The following is a 20254-nucleotide window of genomic DNA, read 5'->3' as shown; positions in this document are numbered from 1 at the left end:
TTTATATTGTCCAATTTTTTCAAACCAATGTTTTACGACTTAATTGTCTTATAATATTAATATTTTATATATATACAATATATATGTATGTATATGTATAATGTATATGTATATATATTAAAAATATATGTAAAATATATGTAAATGTATGTATATGATGAATGTGTTATATGTACCTCAATTTTGTCATCAGATTTGTGTGAAGGTGTTCTGTCTATATCGTGTAGATGTGGTTTAACTTTTAATAATTCAGATTTGTGTGGCTGTGTTTTAACCATGGGTGTATCACGTAGATCTTTTGGCGTTTCATCGAGTTTGTATGGTTGTGTTTTAGCTGTGGGTCTTTCACTCAAAGGTGTTTTATCTTTTGATATGCCCTAAAATAATATTAAAAATATTATATTTTTTCTTTCTGATGCCCTCCTTTAGTTCAGTTTATGTTAATTATATACATATGATAATTAATTAATAAATTTATTCGCGTACTTTGTCGCGCTTCTTGGTATCTACATCGCGCTCTTTCGGCTTTGTCGGCGAAATGCTCTAGAAATAGTAATATATATTTTGAAAAGATAAACGTAATATAAACTTTATAAATTCGCTCTATACGTAACTCCATATACTCCTTATATACCTCAATATCTTTGTCGTCAGATTTCTGCGGATGTATTTTATGTTCATGTGTGTCACGTAAAAGTGTTTTGTCTTTTGAAACTTCGTCTATTTTATGTGGAAGTGTTTTACTTGTAGATGTGTCGTGCAAGTGTATTTTCTCTTTCGGAATATCCTAAAATAATATATTTAAAATATTACAATCTCTTACAGAAAAATTTGGAGCCAAATTTTAAGAAAAATATCTATAATTTAGATATATTTGCATACTTTGTCACGTTTTTTAGAACCTATATCGCTCTTTTTGCTCGCCCAAATGTCCTAAAAAATTAATGTTTTTATGAATACGTAATTCATTTCCTATGCAATAATACGATTTTTGTACCTCAATCTCTTCGTCAGACTTTTGTGGATGTATTTTATGCGTGGGTGTGTCACGTGGAAGTGTCTTATCTTTTGAAACTTCCTCTATTTTATGTGGAAGTGTTTTACTCGTAGATATGTCGTGCAAGTGTGTTTTCTGTTTCGGAATATCCTAAAATAATATATTTAAAATATTATAAAGAAAATTTTGAGCTACTTTCGAAAAATATTTGTAATTTAAATATATCTGCATACTTTGTCAGGTTTTTTAGAATCAATATCGCTCTTTTTGCTCGCCCAAATGTCCTAAAAAAATTGATGTTTTTATGAATACGTAATTCATTCCTATGCGACAATACGATTTCTATACCTCAATTTCTTCGTCAGATTTCTGTGGACGTATTTTATGCATGGGTGTGTCACGTGGAAGTGTCTTATCTTTTGAAACTTCGTCTACTTTGTGTGGAAGTGTTTTACTCAATGTGTCGCGCAAATGTGTTTTCTCTTTTGGAATATCCTAAAATATTTGATAATATATTTAGCTTTATAAAGAATCCGTTATATATAAAAAGAAATTTGAACTATTCACGAAAAATATTATAATTTAGACGCACACTTTATCATATTTTTAAGAATCATTATTATTTTCCCAAAAATCCTAAATAATGATGATTTTTAAAGATATATAATACATGGCTTATCAATTGTTCAATGATATTATTTTTGTACCTCAATCTCTTCGTCAGATTTTTGCGGATGTATTTTATGCGTAGGTGTGTCACGTGGAAGTGGCTTATCTTTTGAAACTTCGTCTACTTTATGTGGAAGTGTTTTACTCGTAGATATGTCGTGCAAGTGTGTTTTCTGTTTCAGAATATCCTAAAATAATATATTTAAAATATTATAAAGAAAATTTTGAACTACTTTCAAAAAATATTTGTAATTTAAATATATCTGCATACTTTGTCAGGTTTTTTAGAATCAATATCGCTCTTTTTGCTCGCCCAAATGTCCTAAAAAAATTGATGTTTTTATGAATATGTAATACATTTCTATACGACAATACGATTTCTATACCTCAATTTCTTCGTCAGATTTCTGTGGACGTATTTTATGCGTGGGTGTGTCACGTGGAAGTGTCTTATCTTTTGAAACTTCGTCTACTTTGTGTGGAAGTGTTTTACTCAATGTGTCGCGCAAATGTGTTTTCTCTTTCGGAATATCCTAAAATATTTGATAATATATTTAGTTTTATAAAGAATCCGTCATATATAAAAAGAAATTTGAACTATTCACGAAAAATATTATAATTTAGACTTGCACACTTTATCATATTTTTAAGAATCATTATTATTTTCCCAAAAATCCTAAATAATGATGATTTTTAAAGATATATAATACATGGCTTGTCAATTGTGCAATAATATTATTTTTGTACCTCAATCTCTTCGTCAGATTTTTGCGGATGTATTTTATGCGTGAGTGTGTCACGTGGAAGTGGCTTATCTTTTGAAACTTCCGCTATTTTATGTGGAAGTGTTTTACTCGTAGATATGTCGTGCAAGTGTGTTTTCTGTTTCGGAATATCCTAAAATAATATATTTAAAATATTATAAAGAAAATTTTGAGCTACTTTCGAAAAATATTTGTAATTTAAATATATCTGCATACTTTGTCAGGTTTTTTAGAATCAATATCGCTCTTTTTGCTCGCCCAAATGTCCTAAAAAAATTGATGTTTTTATGAATATGTAATTCATTTCTATACGACAATACGATTTCTATACCTCAATTTCTTCGTCAGATTTCTGTGGACGTATTTTATGCGTGGGTGTGTCACGTGGAAGTGTCTTATCTTTTGAAACTTCGTCTACTTTGTGTGGAAGTGTTTTACTCAATGTGTCGCGCAAATGTGTTTTCTCTTTCGGAATATCCTAAAATATTTGATAATATATTTAGTTTTATAAAGAATCTGTCATATATAAAAAGAAATTTGAACTATTCACGAAAAATATTATAATTTAGACGCACACTTTATCATATTTTTAAGAATCATTATTATTTTCCCAAAAATCCTAAATAATGATGATTTTTAAAGATATATAATACATGGCTTGTCAATTGTGCAATAATATTATTTTTGTACCTCAATCTCTTCGTCAGATTTTTGCGGATGTATTTTATGCGTAAGTGTGTCACGTGGAAGTGGCTTATCTTTTGAAACTTCCGCTATTTTATGTGGAAGTGTTTTACTCGTAGATATGTCGTGCAAGTGTGTTTTCTGTTTCGGAATATCCTAAAATAATATATTTAAAATATTATAAAGAAAATTTTGAGCTACTTTCGAAAAATATTTGTAATTTAAATATATCTGCATACTTTGTCAGGTTTTTTAGAATCAATATCGCTCTTTTTGCTCGCCCAAATGTCCTAAAAAAATTGATGTTTTTATGAATACGTAATTCATTCCTATACGACAATACGATTTCTGTACCTCAATTTCTTCGTCAGATTTCTGTGGACGTATTTTATGCGTGGGTGTGTCACGTGGAAGTGTCTTATCTTTTGAAACTTCGTCTACTTTGTGTGGAAGTGTTTTACTCAATGTGTCGCGCAAATGTGTTTTCTCTTTCGGAATATCCTAAAATATTTGATAATATATTTAGTTTTATAAAGAATCCGTTAAATATAAAAAGAAATTTGAACTATTCACGAAAAATATTATAATTTAGACTTGCACTTTATCATATTTTTAAGAATCATTGTTGTTTTCCCAAAAATCCTAAATAATGATGATTTTTAAAGATATATAATACATGGCTTGTCAATTGTGCAATAATATTATTTTTGTACCTCAATCTCTTCGTCAGATTTTTGCGGATGTATTTTATGCGTAGGTGTGTCACGTGGAAGTGTCTTATCTTTTGAAACTTCGTCTATTTTATGTGGAAGTGTTTTACTCGTAGATATGTCATGCAAGTGTGTTTTCTGTTTCGGAATATCCTAAAATAATATATTTAAAATATTATAAAGAAAATTTTGAACCACTTTTGAAAAACATTTGTAATTTAGATATATTTGCATACTTTGTCAAGTTTTTTAGTATCAATATCGCTCTTTTTGCTCGCCCAAATGTCCTAAAAAAATTGATGTTTTTATGAATACGTAATTCATTTCTATGCAACAATACGATTTCTGTACCTCAATTTCTTCGTCAGATTTCTGTGGACGTATTTTATGCGTGGGTGTGTCACGTGGAAGTGTCTTATTTTTTGAAACTTCGTCTACTTTGTGTGGAAGTGTTTTACTCAATGTGTCGCGCAAATGTGTTTTCTCTTTTGGAACATCCTAAAATATTTGATAATATATTTAGTTTTATAAAGAATCCGTTATAAAAAATATATAAAAAGAAATTTGAACTATTCACGAAAAATGTTATAATTTAGACTTGCATACTTTATCATATTTTTAAGAATCATTTTTATTTCTCCCAAAAATTCTAAATAATGATGATTTTTAAAGATATATAATACATGGCTTGCTAATTATGCAACAATACTAATTTTGTACCTCAAATTTTTCATCGGATTTTTGCGGATGTATTTTATGTGTGGGTGTGTCACGTGGAAGTGTCTTATCTTTTGAAAGTTTGTCTATTTTATGTGGAAGTGTTTTACTCATAGATGTATCATGCAAATGTATTTTTTCTTTCGAAGTGTCCTAAAAAATAATATATAAAATTTTATTCTTTTGTAAAAAAAATTCCAGTTATTTCGCGAAAAATATTTGTAATTTAATTAAAAATTTTAAAAAATTAAGAAATAAATTAAAAATTTATCTGAATTTATATCGCGATTTCTATACCTCAATTGCCTTGCCAGATATCTGCGGATGTGTTGTACTTGTCGTTGTACCATGTGAAAGTATTTTATCTTTCGATTTGATTTCAAATTTCTCTTGTGCATATGTTATGTTTGCGGGTGTGTCAGGTTTGTGTGTCTTGTCTTGTGATATATCCTAAAATAATATTAATGTTAAATAATATAAAAAAATATATATGCTTTTAGATTAAATGTATATAAGTATAATAGATTCGCATACTCGGTAACGTGGTGCAGATTCATTATCATATTCTCCTGGATTATGAATTCTCCATGCATCCTAAAATTGATGACATTGATAAAATGTATAACGCGTTCATAAAAAATATACAGTTCTTATTATATAACTCATATGTTATGTGTTTAAATATGTACATAGTTTCTTTTATATACCTCAAGTTCATCATCCGAATCGCGCACGTGTGACTTAATCGCAGTTTGAGGTATATCCTAAAAAATTTATTTAGATGTTATTTTTATTCCAAATATTTGGAAGAAACGTTCCTTCTTTTTTGAGAGAGACTATATTAAATGAAACATGTATGTGCAAATTATATAACGTGAAACATGCACTTTCACTTAACGATCAGTTTCATGAACGTACGAAGTTACTTTGAACTTGGTTTCTTTCGAAGATATTTCATCTTTTTATATCATATATCTTAAAATTCGTGCAATGAATAGTGCAATGACAAATGCATCACGTACCTCGTATTTTCTTACCGGTTTATCCTTATCGCGCTCTGTCAATTTAGACGACCAAATATCCTAAAATTACGCAGTGTAATGTATGTTCTAATGAATAATGCACAATTGAGAGTAGTATGTGTCATCATGTACCTGAATCTCTTCCTCGGGTGCGTGTATGTGTAGCTTGGTCTTCGGTGTGAGTGTGTTCTAGAAAGATAGCCATTCCATATAAAAAAACAATAAAAAATAGAATAATTTATGTAATTAAATTATGTATAAGTGTACTTTATTTTCAATTGTTCGCGAAACAGTTCTTGACTTAAATGCGGATAGATTCTGTAACGATATGGCATAAATCTTTCTGGTATGTTTTTTTTTGCGCACGAGATTTACAGCAATCTCGAATCTCTAATTTCGATTTCTAAAGAATTTTTATAAATAAATGTATCCTAAATTCTCTGTGTTATATATTTAATGATAAATGATATGTTTCATAGAATATGAATAAATTATATCTTTACAATTATAATGTATTTGTTATTATTTTATTGAAAAATTACTTTAAAAGCTCTATAAAAACTACATGAAAATTATTTTTATTAAAATAAAATGGTAGTAAAATAAATATTTTATAGATTAGATTAACACAGGCTGCTCTAATTAATAATAAGTATCAAATATCCAGCTTTCAATACATTAAAAAATAGTTGATTAATATAAAATATTAAATTCCTTCTTACGTCGATTCTGAGAAGGTGTAATAATTCACTCATATTTTTTATACTTACTTTGTTTACCAAAAATCATAATTAATAATTAATTAGTTAATCAGCAATAAAATATTATGTTAATACCGTGTAACTTTAATTGAAAAAAACTTTGAGATACATATATATATATATATATATTTCTTTTTTTTTCTCACCTTTTCGACGGCTGCTTTCTTTTTTTCTAAGGTAGAGGATCGTCTGCTTTCCACTGTGATTTCTTCCTGGGTCTAATAAAATAAATTAAAATTTAATATAAATAATTTTATAATCATACTAATATCGTATTAATTTCCCAATGAATAATCGATATTTTTTAATTTTTAGCTTAGTAAATTTAATTAGAAGAAACTTTAATTATTATTAAGAACCATTATATTTATATAATAATAAAATAATTGGCTCTATTATTCATTTGATATTATATAACTGGTTATTTCATTCAAATAATAAAATTGAATTTTTTATATTATTAATTTATTTTCAAAAAGAGAAATGTGAAATTGTTTGTAATTGTTCTTGGCAATGTCTGTACGTGAAACAGATATATATATATATATATATATATATATATATATATGTATAGGTATATATGTATGTATATGTGTACCTTCTGTATAGAAAGACGTCGTGGTGTCGCAGTGCCATCATCTATCTGTATCATGATAATAAATTAAATAAAAATATAAAAAATTGTACATTAGAAAGAAATATTTGCATCTACTAATATAAAATGAACTTTTGCGCAACTACAGCTTGCAAAGTTATTTACGAGATTCAATGTTCTAATATATCTCATACCTGGGTTTTGATAAGCGAACTGCGACGGCTTTCTACCTTGAGTTCTTCCATCTAAAATATAACAATTTACCTGTAAAACTTTTCTTTACAAGATCTTTACAATTATTATTTTAAAAAACATATGATTGATGCTCACTCTGCTCTCTCTACGAGTTGTTGTAAGTTTCTCGGATTTAATTTCTTCAGATACCTATATAAATAATATCATATATATAATACAAAAAATTAATTTACAATAAATAGAATTGTGTGATTATGTGATTGTGATACGAAATGGCATGTGATGATAAAAAAATGTAAAAAATGAATTATATTCACCTCTTTGGATTCGGGCTCTTTTTTCTTTATAATCTTTTTCTGGGGAAAAATAATTAAAATTGTAAGAGACAGAGAGACACAATTAGAATAATAATAATACAAAATTATATTTGTAAAAATAACTGCACTCACTTTTTCTTCCTCCTTTTTATCTTCAATTTTATCGGCGGGTTTTTTCTAGAAACAAAAATATAAATAATGTAAGTTATCACGTATTATTTCTACAATAATATTAAGAAAGCTAAACATTTAAGAGAAAGAAATACAAGAAAAAAGTAAATATCAAATTATGTTCTTACTTTAATAGATTTCCTTTCCTCGACATTATTTACGATTTCTTCATCCTTCTGCATATGTAAAGAAATGAAATAATGTTAACAAAGTATTTTACTTATGTAATATTTTCAAATATATAGTAATATCAAAAATACAAAAAGATCGCAGTACAAATACAATTTAAAATATTCAATTTTTATTAGCAACACATATAAAGCTCTAATATTCGCCTCTTTCATGTTTGCAAAATTTTTCATGCAGATATATAGAAAAAGGAAGCCAAGCATGCAAAGATTCGGACAGTAAGATTAAATTTTGTATAACACACAAGATAATTTTAAAGGAACCAGCTTCTGGGATATAAGGAGAGATATGATTTCTTACACTTTTCTAAAAGCTTTCGAAAACTTGCATTTCCTAAGCAAAGAAAAATAAATATTGAAGCAGTTGTTTCTAAACGTGCGACCGAGAGACTCATTCGAAGAAACACAGCGAATAAGCCGAAATTATAAATGGATACTGTGAAAAATAAGATAATATAAGCAAAAATATACATGGCGCAAAACCAATAGATATTAATTGCATAAGGATAATTTTACAGCTGCAAAATAAAATCTCATAACCGAAAGAAAAATTGAAGAAAGCTGAAAATAATTTGCGGCGTTTTACACACGTTTATATCTTGCAGATTGACGAAATATTTTGCCAAAAGCTACAAGCCGCAAATTGCTAAATTCGTTCGAGCAGAATTATTTTTCGAGCGCATACATTAAATTTAGCCAAAACCAAGGTTTCGATATTTCACACTCACCTGTAAAATCTCCATTTTCTGAAACAAAATATATTTTTTCTTTTAATATATATTTTTTTGTATTTTACATAATATTTTATATAATATTTCTGTACTTTTTATATAATACTTTGAATTATACTTTTTTAATTATTAATAATAATTAACAATTATAAATTAATGTCATTATATATAATTAAAGTCACTAAAAATCCATCTACTGCGTATCTCTACGTACACTATATTTAATATAAAAAACTTTTATAAATATTCGTACACTATATTTAATATAAAAAACTTTTATAAATATTCTAATGCACACAGCACATATAAGCGACAAGGTAAAGGTGTAACACAAATGACAATAGAAATAACAAAACAAAAAGTACGGCACATGAATAGAAAGATCTAAATAATGCAACACAATTATTATCACGATGTAATGTGTTCTGACTATAGTGTACTGTTCTTTTTTCATAGAAAAATCTTTTGCATGATTTTTCTCAAAAAATTAAAAAGAAATAATTGCATCATACCTTCCCAACCTCTGGTTTATAGATACCATTTGGTTTCAGATCGGGCTTATCCTTAAAAATAACAAGAAAAAAATGATTTATCTTACGGAGAAAATATGCACATAATATGTAATGACTTCAACAACAGTTTGTACAAAAAAAAAATAGTTTAAATAAATTTATATAATTATGTAGCATAAAATAAAAACTTTATTACTAAAAATAATTGGCCCTCATTGCCAAAAATAACATATATGATAATATTATTATAAAATTATGTTATCAAATGAGAAAGAATGTTACATAAATTAAAAAAAAGAATCTATATATAGTGTCAGTGTATGTTTGTGTATAGTGTATGTACCTCGACGCGAGAGATTACTTCAGAATCCGATTCTTCGAGAATAGCTTCTGTGCTGATAATGCTGGACTCAATTACACTCACCACTTCTTCCTCCTCCTCCTCCTCCTCATATTCTTCTGATTCTTCACTCTCGTCGTTCGAACTTATTACCTTTTATGTCGAGACAAGCGTTTAACAATATAACAATTATCGCGTCGAGGAGTCGAAAGATTGATCGTTTTTTACAATTTTATGATATAACAAACACATTACTTTAATGCGATTTTAATATTTATTTAAAAATCAATTATCGATCAATAAATAATTACCTAAAAATATTAATTGCGAAGATGACGTATCTGTTTCTAATGAATTTTGCAAAACGATCGATCTTTCTGCATCTGTATCATGTTGTTTGTAGCCAGTGTAAGAATATTTTGTTAATCACAAGGAAGTATATTGATGGAAGGAATAAGGGAGCAACAGAAAATTAAATAAAATTTTAATTGATCTGCTCATATAATCGGCCGCTACCTTCTCTTTCTTTTCCTCTTTTTTCTCTTCGACTTTCTTCTCCACCTTCTTCTCTTCCTCTTTCTTTTCCTCTTTCTTCTCGACTTTTTTCTTTTTCTTTTCTTCCTCCTCTTCGTCCTTCTTTTTCTCTTTCTTCTGTAATTTAGTAAAGGGTTTGCATGCGACATGGGGGAAACACATCTCATTCACGAATGACCATAATCGTTGCGAAAATATTGGTTTAAATACATTAAAATTCTATGCTTTAACTTCAATCATTTAATCAACATGCTAATTTTTCATGAGAGGAAATTTAAATTATTTTATACTTATTCACAATACATGATTTTTCGGGCTTACTTCAAGCAAGGAGTGATTCTTATAATTATAATTCAACATGCCATCTTTTATGAAAAGAGCTAAAATTTCTTATTGCTTCTACATGTTGGATTACGGATTCACATAAAGATATAATAGAAAAGGAGAACGAGAATTATTATTCATATATCGATACAAATATAATTTACGATTAAAATAATTAAGAACACGTAGACTTACTGTAGACGACGTTACTTACTTTAACGACGAGTCGGGCCGACGATTCGTCTTGTCCGTATTCGTTACTCACGACAACTTTATACGATCCCGAGAATTCCGTCGATGCCGAAGTGATGGTCAGTTTCATGTCCAGACCATTAAAGGAGATCATGATATCCTTCGACGCTTTGACGACTGTCGAATCTCTGTATTTGTATCACAACATTATAAAATAACCGCGAAAATTTCATAACAAAATTTATATTCAATTTCTAAAATATTTTATATATATATATATGTATTACAAAAATATCCTATTAATAAGAAAAGGACATTATTTTTATATTAAATGCATACCTGTACCACGTGATGGTAACTTTCCGATCTTGCGTTGAAAGAATGGCAATAAGTTCGACCGTCTTGCCTTCCTCAACAGTCTAAAAATACAAGATAGATATTAATTAAAAAAAAAAACAATTTTTATTCGTGATAGATATTAATCAAAAAATGCCATAAGTAGTACAGTAAAAATACTTACAATTGATTTGAGGCCGGTAGCAATTTTCGGTTTCTCTCCTTGATCTGGAATTTCTGTCACTTCCACTACTTGCGACGTAGCTTCTCCCTTTTCGTTGCGTGCTACTAATTTGTACACACCTTTGTCTGTGACTGACATTTGTTCGATTTCGAGTTTGACGGCAAATTCACCCTGTGTTTAAAAAAATTAGTTTATCAAAACTCATCAAATAAGTTTTTTAATTAATGATTATAACATAAATATTATAGCGTGTGTTGAAAAATTTTTCAATTATTATTTTTATATAGTTGGCAATGGCAGTAAAAATAGAAAAAAATAATTTTGCTTTTAAACTAAGTTTTAGATTTTAAAAAAAGATCTTTCTAATTACTCATGATTTTACTAATTTTATTGCAATATAATTTTACATGATAAGACTTACTTCTTTGACTTGTTCGACATGTAACTTGTGCCTGCTGTCCTGTTTAACGGCTTGAGTCTCCTTGAACCAGGTACAATCGGGCGCAAATTGAGAAAGAACGTGACATTCGACTATCACAGTCTTCTTCTTGACGATTTTCACAACTTTCGGCTTCTCTCTAATTACGGGTATAACTGAAATCATAATCAAAACAGTAATTAATATAACTAGTTAATTTAAAGAACAAACAGAAAACAGAAAAAACTTACTCTCTACGTTTAACGTAAGATTAGCGTTGAGTTCACCGAGTTCATTCTTAATGGTGCACTTGTAGAGGCCGGAATCATCTGGTCCGGGATCGTTCAGAGTCAATTTGATATAGTAAATATCTTCTTTCTCCTGGACAATACTGATGGAGATCTTCGAAGACTCTTTTACCACCTTGCTAGCGTGGGTCCACACGATTTGCGGCTTCGGCTTCGCCTTGACCTTGCAATCCATAATGACGAGCTTGCCCTTATTTTGCGATTGTATCCGCGGTTTCTCCACGAATGTCGGCCCGTCTCCTTCCGGTTCCGGTTCCGCTTCGATATTCAAATTTAGATTAGCGTTACTCTCGCCGTATTCATTCTTTACGTGACATCTGTACGTCCCGCCGTCTGGTGCTGACGGATCCTGTCATTGCCAAAAAATATTGTAAAATGATTTCACTGAGCATTTATGAAATACAATTAGACACCTGTGTGATATCACATGTAAAAGTATTATTTTTTAATTTTATAGAGAGAAAGATTGATATGTATTGAGGTTCTAAATGTTTGAGAATTTACAAGAAATTTATTTTAATATTTATAGTAATTAAAAAAAATAATTAGAATCGTTTTCAAAGAAGTCATGTTCAAAGAATGACCTTTATTTCCATGATAAGCTCGTAAATGTCTTCCTCAACCGTCTTAGTCTTGATCGAAATCTTCGACGATTCCTTTACTATGTTGGTGCCGCGGAACCACGTGACATCCGGCTTGGGATTCGCCTTACACTTGCACTTCATAGTGATCAGCGTACCGTTTTCGTTCGGGATGATGCGAGGTTTCTCGACGAAGGACGGAGCGAAACCCGCGCCCTCCTCTGCATCTTGGAAAGATCCACGGTTAGACATCGTCGACGAAGATACGCGCGTTGCTTCCGGATATTATACCGGAAGCGCGATCTCCGTCACGATCGCAAGTCATCGATGACCCGCGATCGCGCGATTGCTGATGACGTTAGTCGTGTTGTTGGCAGCTTAATGAGAGTTACGAAGCAAACTTACAGAGACTTTCACGATTGGTTAGCAATAGCGCGGCTGAGCTTACCTGATAGAACCGATTCATCGCAATCGATACGATCTTTTCATCAAAAAAAGAAATCGCTTGTCGTCTTTATGAAGCGCGATTATGAAATGTATTTCGCACGAAGGAGTCTCGAGGAAAATCGGCGGGATTTATTATGGACGAAGTCGACAGAAGGAATTTCATTGTCTAAACTGTTTTCGATATTCAATTTTTCAAACGAAAAAAAATATGTACGAAAAATAAAATTACTTCAGTTATATTAAAGTTGAAAAAATGTAAATATTGAGCTGTTTCTAATTTCAAAACTTGTCTCGCAATAATTAATTGCAATTAAAAACTCGATGATTATTCTTGAATAGTTCGATAATGTGAAGAAGCGGTCACGCATCTAACACGATAAACTTGATAAATATTAGGATACGACAATGAGAGTCCTCCAGCGCGCTTCGAGAGGGACTTGCCTTGGAAGTTGAGGGAGATGTTGGCGTTACTCTCGCCGAAGTTGTTAAAGGCGTTGCAACGGTAATTTCCGCCGTCGGCCTTGGTCGGATTCGAGATCTCGAGGGTCAGCAGATACGTGTCCTTGCCGGTGGCCTTGCGCAACATTTTCACGCGCTTGCTGTCGGTGATTGCTTTGCTGCCCTGGTACCACGTTATGTCCGGCACTGGATGTGCCTCCAGGATGCACTCCATGATGAGTACGTCGCCCTCTTGGCGAATCGTCGGTTTCTTCGGAAAGCGCGGCGGCTTACCATCCGGTATTCTACGTAAATCGACACGTCAGAAATGTCGACGTCAAAACGTCGGCTCCGCCATTAAACGGACGAGCGGAATGTAAAGTCTTTTTGATGGATGACGTCGTTTCTCGTCTACCGTTCCACCTGCCACGCAATGCGGATATTCTCGAAGACGCGGCGCGATGTTAAAAAAAATCGCAAGCTCTCTTTCTCTTAATCTGTCAAATTTCTCAATCAAATAAATTTATATTTTTCTAATTTAAAAAGAGCTTGCAATTTTTTATGTATCTTATACAAGAGTATTCGCAAAAATGTAAATTGTCATAAAAAAATTAGTGAAAACTTGCTTGGATAATGATCTTTAAAAAAACCTAAAAAAGTGAAAAAGATAAATGTTATACGAGTGAATATCTGTAATATATTCATAATTTGATCAAATAACTTCAGCTTTTCTCGTAAAATCGTAAAATATTAATATTTAATATATACTTTGATATATAATAAATTGTACAATATTTTGCAACAGAATATGCAATTAAGTGTAATGGATTAAATTCTAACATCCATATAAATCATTAAAAAAGAAGATAAAAATCTAAAGAAATGTTTGTACATTATTTTTATTTTACTTTACCGTAAATTTTATTTCGATAAAAAAATCCATTACATTCGAGAGAGACTTATAATAACCCGTTACTCGTCACTCTTTGCGTTGCAATTAATTCGAGCCTAATTAGATTAGAATCAAAATTCAATCGTTCACTTTTGCAACCGAGAAAGTTACAACTTGCAAGTTTTCATCACGCCGCGTCGGAAGAAGCGCGCGATTCGCAGGCGGCGTGGCAGGACAGTATGTCAAGAATAAATTTCTCTCTTTATTTCCCGATGCCTACTTGAGCTTGTCTCCACCCTCGAAGTTTAAATTAATGGTCGCCACTCCTTGGCCGTGCTTGTTCTTTGCCACGGCCCTGTATTCGCCCGAGTCCGCTTTTGCCACATTGTCGATCCTCAGCCTCGCAAGGTGATACAGCTTCTGATCGAGCTCTAGAGATGTGTTGAATCGTCCGCCCTCTTTCACCTCTTCGGTACCGTGATACCTGCGTGATCGCCGTCAATGTGCCAAGTCCAAGTATCCGTTGAATACCGATTTTTCCATCGCAAATCGCGAAAACGCGCTTAGAAGTAAACGTTTACTCATTTGTAAACTTTGAAACATCGGAGAGAAATCATCAAGATCGTCTCGATATATTAATATATCATCTATAAATACGAAAATAATTTAATGTATGTTATTTTTCTTTTCTTGTCTTTAAATATCTTTAATCCGGAGATCTCTTTTTCCGATGATGAGTTTTCAATGTACTTCCTCGCGCGCATCGCAAATTTCAAATCTTACCACTTGACACTCGGTTTCGGATCGCCGACAAGTCGGCATTCAAAGGTGATGGTGTTACCGTCGTCGGATTGTCTTATCACCGGTCGTTCGGTAAAGGTCGGTTTAATACCGTCTTCAGGTACGGGTGCCTCATCGCCTATGTTCGACACAAACGATCGACATGTCGAGAATTGTTCATACATCTTCTTGCTCGCCTACTCAAACCTTTCGCTGCGATTGATTAATGTCAAATTCGCACGTCATTATGCGACGAAGAGAGAATTTATTTTTATATTTATATTAATTTTTTTTAATTTTTTAAAAATTACTTACCGTTTAAACGGATTGTTTGCACTAAAGAAAAATAAAAAATAGGAATAAAATTCCAGAGACCAATTTTCCTAAATTTCAGAAATGATTTAGCAGCGAAAGGCTTAAATATACGAAGTATTTGACAGTTCGATGCGAGATCAGGAGTCACGTATCGATTTGTGGCGCGCTTGAATACTCTCTCTTTAAATCTCTAAGATATACTATAAACATTTCTGTACACAGAAAATAATACCGCAGTTTAATTAACATTAAATCTAATCAATATTTTACATAATCGTACCGCCGCATGTAAGAAGTACGCTTTTAAGGATCACGATCCTCGTTGAGACCGACACCTTGTAAATTAGGTTGCTTTCTCTACTTCTCTTCTTCTGTCTATTCGCAATGTCTCGCTTTTGGTAGAGTATAAAATAGTGTTGTCCAAGTGTCACCTGCTCCATTTTTCTTTCGCACGATTCTGACGCTCGCGGTTAGATAAAAATAGGAACACTGCACAGTTATGCACAAGCTTTCGTCAAACGCTGTTTGCGAGTGAGTGAGATGGGAGTGATGTAATATGTATATATATCATCGTATAAAATCGAAGTATTCTATCAATTGTGAAAATTTAATTTCGTCATTCTAACAATTTTAAAATCTATTTGTATCTGACTGAAAAATCGACCACCATGGAAGATATGTGTTGTGTCTGAATGTACGTTAACGTTGGTATTAATCAGTGATGTAAATATGTACAGTACGACAAAACACATAAAAAGTTTCAAACATCTGTTTTACTTATAAAAAATCTCTACGAGCGAATTAGAATGAAAACTACTGAAGCACGTGACGGAAGACGGATGTGAGTATACATATATACAATATTAGAATCGTCATCGTTAAAAAACTACATGGATATCTCGCTATTCGTAAAAAATATTTCCATACTTGCCATAACTTTTTTTATTATAATTCGATATAATAAGTTACAATAAATAATCAAAAATATCCCTAAAATATATTCTCTTTTTAAAAGTTATATTTTCAACTAATAAGATTACAAAACATAATCTTGTATATTTTTTACAGGGGTACGTGTGTCTCGTATATTCGTAACTATATTAAAATTTTAACTTGCAATTATAATAAAAATATATGACATTTTTTACGTTAGAATTAAAACTGTCTATAAAGAAATATATGCAAGTAAGGAAATACATGTCGTTAACGGATCTAATCACAGAAATTCTGTATAATTGTATTTGCGTGTACATGTGTGTGTGAGTGAGCCTTAGAGTGGCGCATCCGTCCACTGTGAAGGGGTGGCTTCCTCGTCAACACTCACACACGACACAAATACGATCGTATGAATAGAGAGAAAAGATGTCATCGAAGCAACCTAACGAAGCGTCAATATGTAAGGCTAATCTGTGATCGCATCTCGTGCATAAATAAATATGTAAATCTCGTCTTAAAATGCGAGTGCACGAGTAAGTCCACTGCTAATCCGTACACGCGAGATGCGATTCGAATTAATACGTGATTGAAGCAGCAGTATACACGTTATTACGAGTAGTTGATTATTCTGGTCCGCTTTCTACGCAAATTTCAACGGTGCAAAATTCGTGAGAGACAAACTATAGTATGTTCTCTCGCAAATGCCATTTAGTCCATTAAAAATCAATCAACGGGCTGTATATCGTGGCTCGCGTCGAGCCGACATCGATACGTGCTCATCGCTCGACCGAGACAAACCATTAAAAAATAAAGACATTCCGCATATATACAATAATTACAAAATAAAGTAGAAGAAAGAGATTGTTGAGAAGAACGGACAGCTGAGATGGAGAACGGAAAAAAATTAAATAATATAAACTGCGGATATACATGTATATACATACATTGGTGTAGAGTTGACATAAAGGAAATAGATAAATAGGGCAGAGAACTGAGATGAAGAAGAGAGTTGGAAATGAAAGAGATCGATATACATCCCGAGTGAGAAAAGAGTTGAAAAAAGGCACCGATGATACGCTTTATCTCCCGCTAATAAAGCGGGAGAGACTAAACAAAATGTAATCTTGTCTTTAGAAATTTTTACTATTAAATAGTCAATTTATTAAATATCCATTTAAAAAGTTATTAAAATAATATAAAAAGGAATTTGTAAGCATTATTAAATTGTAGCGGAAATATTTCAATACAAAAATTAAATGTTTTGAAAATTCAAAGTTAAACTTGAGAACAATTTTGCAGTCTAAGTAAAAAGTTGTTACTCATATAATACTGTATAATACTCGTCGAGCGTATATACTTGTAAATAAAAAATTAAGCAGATGAACGCAAAATATAAAAACGGATCATCGGTTGAAATACATAACTTTACGGTTATTTATCGTAAAAATAGCAGATACTTACTGTCGAAATTCAGGGAAATTGTGGCGTTAGATTCGCCAAGCTCGTTCTTTGCTGTGACCTTATATTTGCCAGCATCCTCGACGGTCACATTTTTTATTTCCAGAGTGGCAAAGTACGAGTGGCCATCTTTATCGACGGTCAACTGAAATAATTCAAATAAAATAAATTTACAATAAGATTATCAGCTATTCGAATTTTTCTCGTAAGAAAATAGAAGAATTAAAAACAGATCAAGAAGCTCTTTGGAAAAAAATAATCTTAAACACAAATAATGAGTGAATAATTCGCAATAATGATATTATTCCTGAGTTATTCATGAGTCTTTCCTGAATTTATATATTGTTATAGACTTAGGAAGAGTAAATTCGCATATAATCAATAACAAAAACCTTGTGCCTTGGCGAATCCTTGACCATGTTTCCGCTATGAAACCATGTAATTTTCGGCGTGGGATCGGCTGTGATACGACACTCGAAGAGCAGTCGTTTGCCATCGTCCTCTTGCCTGATCGCGGGCTTCTTCGCGAAAGTCGGCGCAATACCGTCAACTTGTCTGTAAGCGCGAGACAAATATCATGGACTCTGAAATAATTCTCGCGCCAATTTATAAGTCGCTAATGCATTAATCGTCGCGCTGCGATTGCATCGCGGACCACGAAAAAATTTAGATCCTACGTCACTTTTCGTACATCAACAATTTTAATCGCATTTCCGACAACACATCAGTGAATTAAATGGCGTAAAATCACATAGGTTGTTACAGAAAATCGCATGCCTCATAAAAATGGTATATAAACTGGTTAAAAATTAGAATACTACACGCCTTGGTTTATTTGACAGAATAATTAAATTTTTTTAGTTAGATAAGTGATGAGGTAAGAAAGGTAGCGATGCTTGGCAAGGTTTAAGAAATAAGAGAAGAGCGGCTTGAGATTCTGTTAAAACATTTATCGCGACTTTCGCGAATTGCTGCCAGGAATAACTTTTGTTTTGTTTAGTCGACGTTTTCTGATGGGAGGAGGCTCGTTCAACAGCTCGTTCTGATGGCCATCCGACAGTTAACAACCACTTTAAAATCCGACTTGGGTACATTGCCATCATAATCGATATTGCTTTCTTTCTCGCTCTTGGCAATACTTTTGTTGATAAGTCAATGTTTCAAGTATCTGCCTGAGACTTTTTAGAAGATCTAAAGTTCTGGACTTGATATAAGAGTTCTAAAATAATTTTTTTACAAAATTTGTCTATGCATATTTTTCAACGCTCTCTTACTATTCTTAAAAAAGCGAAGATCAATATCTAAATGCATATTATTAAATTATTCGAGTATTTTATATTGATATATTTTTTTAATCGGTTATTTACGACTCGACTTTCAATCTTCAAAACTTTCCCGTTGCAACAATGTTACTTATGACAGTTGAAAATAAAATGACAATTGTTGAGACATCTCTAATTTTTTTCTTTATAGAAAAATTGCGTAATCCAAGTTATAAGATCACCGGTGTTTATTCACGCAAATTGGGACCCAGAACGAGAAGCATGTGCTTAACACTCGTAACACGAGTGGACTATAAGTGCATTAGCACCGGTGCACGTTGCGGCTAAGTTTAGCGAAGAAATAGGGTGTTTCCTCTCGACTTCCACCGTCGTTAACCGGTACAAATATCGGTACATTTTCTTACGATGCGAACTTTCATTTTCAATCAAATGTTCGTTTCAATAAATTTGCAGAATAACAAGACTCGAATACGTTGATTCTTGCCAAAGTTTCGCGAGTTACAGGTGGATGACGCTTTCCAATTATTCCTGCAGTTATCCAAAATCTTTCCTTAGCTTCATCATGGAATGCAAACCGTAATGCATTTTAGGAGACGCGTAGAAACGAAAAGCCTCGCGTTACTTTTAGAAATTCACGGGAATCACGTCTGTCGATGCGATCCGAAAATATAACTTCTCATCACATCGTCGCTGCCGGCTGCGACTCGAGGGAGAGAGAGAAAGAAAGAGAGAATCTTCAAGAACGCTCTCGACCCAGTTTCGAATTATCTTCGAAAATCGCATAAATTGCATCAAAATACGGGAATAACTGAGAGAGGCACGCGAAAAGAGATTTGACTGATAAATGCTTTCCGCTCACAAAGATTGCACAAAGATCTCGTGATCCAAAACAGCTGCGCCGCAATAATAAATCGTTGTTATTATAATTAAACTATCGCGATGAGACAAGATATTTCTTGAGTTACTTTATGATCGCGCGATTATTGAAGAAAATTTTCTCTCTCTTCGTTTACAAAAATATAAGATATATGAAATAATATATAGTTTTCTGCAAGTAAACAAAGAGAAGGAAAATTCATTATACATGCATTACTTATTTCCTAAAAATAAAAATGTATATTAAATTTTTATTAAAAATTCATTATACATATGCTTTACGAATTGATCAAAATAAATATTTTCAAGATTACTACTAACATTTTTTATACATTTTTGAAATATAAAATACGATTTTTCACTTTCTCGTTTTTCGGATTTCGTCATCTTGTAGTATGATCAATCTTTCATCTTTTTCGTCCTCGATTATAGGTATGATGTATTATACAGATCATAGTTTGCGTGCGAGATTTAGTGCAGGCTTCTAACTCGCAGGAGACAGCGTTCGAAATAATCCGGCCACTTTGCGGTTGAATCGTGCGCACGAGGCACGAACAGTGTCCAAAACTAGAAGACCTT

General features: G+C 31.8%; 1 protein-coding gene across 9 annotated transcripts in view; it reads right to left on the bottom strand.

Annotated features, from left to right (window-relative positions):
• Nucleotides 1-20254, bottom strand: part of Bent (projectin protein bent) — a 95406-nt gene that overhangs the window by 63731 nt on the left and 11421 nt on the right. For 7 of the 9 annotated variants that reach the window (XM_083085749.1, XM_083085754.1, XM_083085755.1 and 4 more), the window contains 47 exons: nucleotides 17909-18071; nucleotides 17520-17661; nucleotides 14811-14946; nucleotides 14308-14511; nucleotides 13139-13440; nucleotides 12254-12471; nucleotides 11613-12018; nucleotides 11365-11537; nucleotides 10944-11114; nucleotides 10763-10842; nucleotides 10446-10611; nucleotides 9890-10024; nucleotides 9377-9526; nucleotides 9034-9084; nucleotides 8519-8536; nucleotides 7731-7778; nucleotides 7564-7608; nucleotides 7432-7470; nucleotides 7250-7303; nucleotides 7114-7164; nucleotides 6923-6967; nucleotides 6471-6542; nucleotides 5696-5752; nucleotides 5564-5623; nucleotides 5249-5305; nucleotides 5076-5135; nucleotides 4839-4991; nucleotides 4545-4694; nucleotides 4176-4322; nucleotides 4061-4111; nucleotides 3828-3977; nucleotides 3469-3615; nucleotides 3354-3404; nucleotides 3121-3270; nucleotides 2762-2908; nucleotides 2647-2697; nucleotides 2414-2563; nucleotides 2053-2199; nucleotides 1938-1988; nucleotides 1705-1854; nucleotides 1346-1492; nucleotides 1231-1281; nucleotides 998-1147; nucleotides 883-933; nucleotides 635-787; nucleotides 487-543; nucleotides 177-377 (listed from right to left, as the gene is read on the bottom strand). In XM_083085749.1, coding sequence (XP_082941875.1) covers nucleotides 177-377; nucleotides 487-543; nucleotides 635-787; nucleotides 883-933; nucleotides 998-1147; nucleotides 1231-1281; nucleotides 1346-1492; nucleotides 1705-1854; nucleotides 1938-1988; nucleotides 2053-2199; nucleotides 2414-2563; nucleotides 2647-2697; nucleotides 2762-2908; nucleotides 3121-3270; nucleotides 3354-3404; nucleotides 3469-3615; nucleotides 3828-3977; nucleotides 4061-4111; nucleotides 4176-4322; nucleotides 4545-4694; nucleotides 4839-4991; nucleotides 5076-5135; nucleotides 5249-5305; nucleotides 5564-5623; nucleotides 5696-5752; nucleotides 6471-6542; nucleotides 6923-6967; nucleotides 7114-7164; nucleotides 7250-7303; nucleotides 7432-7470; nucleotides 7564-7608; nucleotides 7731-7778; nucleotides 8519-8536; nucleotides 9034-9084; nucleotides 9377-9526; nucleotides 9890-10024; nucleotides 10446-10611; nucleotides 10763-10842; nucleotides 10944-11114; nucleotides 11365-11537; nucleotides 11613-12018; nucleotides 12254-12471; nucleotides 13139-13440; nucleotides 14308-14511; nucleotides 14811-14946; nucleotides 17520-17661; nucleotides 17909-18071 — 5608 coding nt within the window. Of the gene's footprint in view, nucleotides 1-176; nucleotides 378-486; nucleotides 544-634; nucleotides 788-882; nucleotides 934-997; nucleotides 1148-1230; nucleotides 1282-1345; nucleotides 1493-1704; nucleotides 1855-1937; nucleotides 1989-2052; nucleotides 2200-2413; nucleotides 2564-2646; nucleotides 2698-2761; nucleotides 2909-3120; nucleotides 3271-3353; nucleotides 3405-3468; nucleotides 3616-3827; nucleotides 3978-4060; nucleotides 4112-4175; nucleotides 4323-4544; nucleotides 4695-4838; nucleotides 4992-5075; nucleotides 5136-5248; nucleotides 5306-5563; nucleotides 5624-5695; nucleotides 5753-6470; nucleotides 6543-6922; nucleotides 6968-7113; nucleotides 7165-7249; nucleotides 7304-7431; nucleotides 7471-7563; nucleotides 7609-7730; nucleotides 7779-8518; nucleotides 8537-9033; nucleotides 9085-9376; nucleotides 9527-9889; nucleotides 10025-10445; nucleotides 10612-10762; nucleotides 10843-10943; nucleotides 11115-11364; nucleotides 11538-11612; nucleotides 12019-12253; nucleotides 12478-13138; nucleotides 13441-14307; nucleotides 14512-14810; nucleotides 14947-17519; nucleotides 17662-17908; nucleotides 18072-20254 lie in introns of all 9 variants that reach the window. The other 2 variants (XM_083085753.1, XM_083085757.1) reach the window with 1 other exon arrangement.

The sequence above is a fragment of the Camponotus vicinus genome, unplaced genomic scaffold (genome assembly GCF_025532165.1).
Source record: "Camponotus vicinus isolate PSW18456_S1 unplaced genomic scaffold, iyCamVici1.0 SCAF_13, whole genome shotgun sequence".
Lineage (NCBI taxonomy): Eukaryota > Metazoa > Arthropoda > Insecta > Hymenoptera > Formicidae > Camponotus > Camponotus vicinus.
The sequence above is the reverse complement of the archived record's forward strand: the minus strand, read 5'-3'. Positions and strand labels throughout refer to the sequence as shown.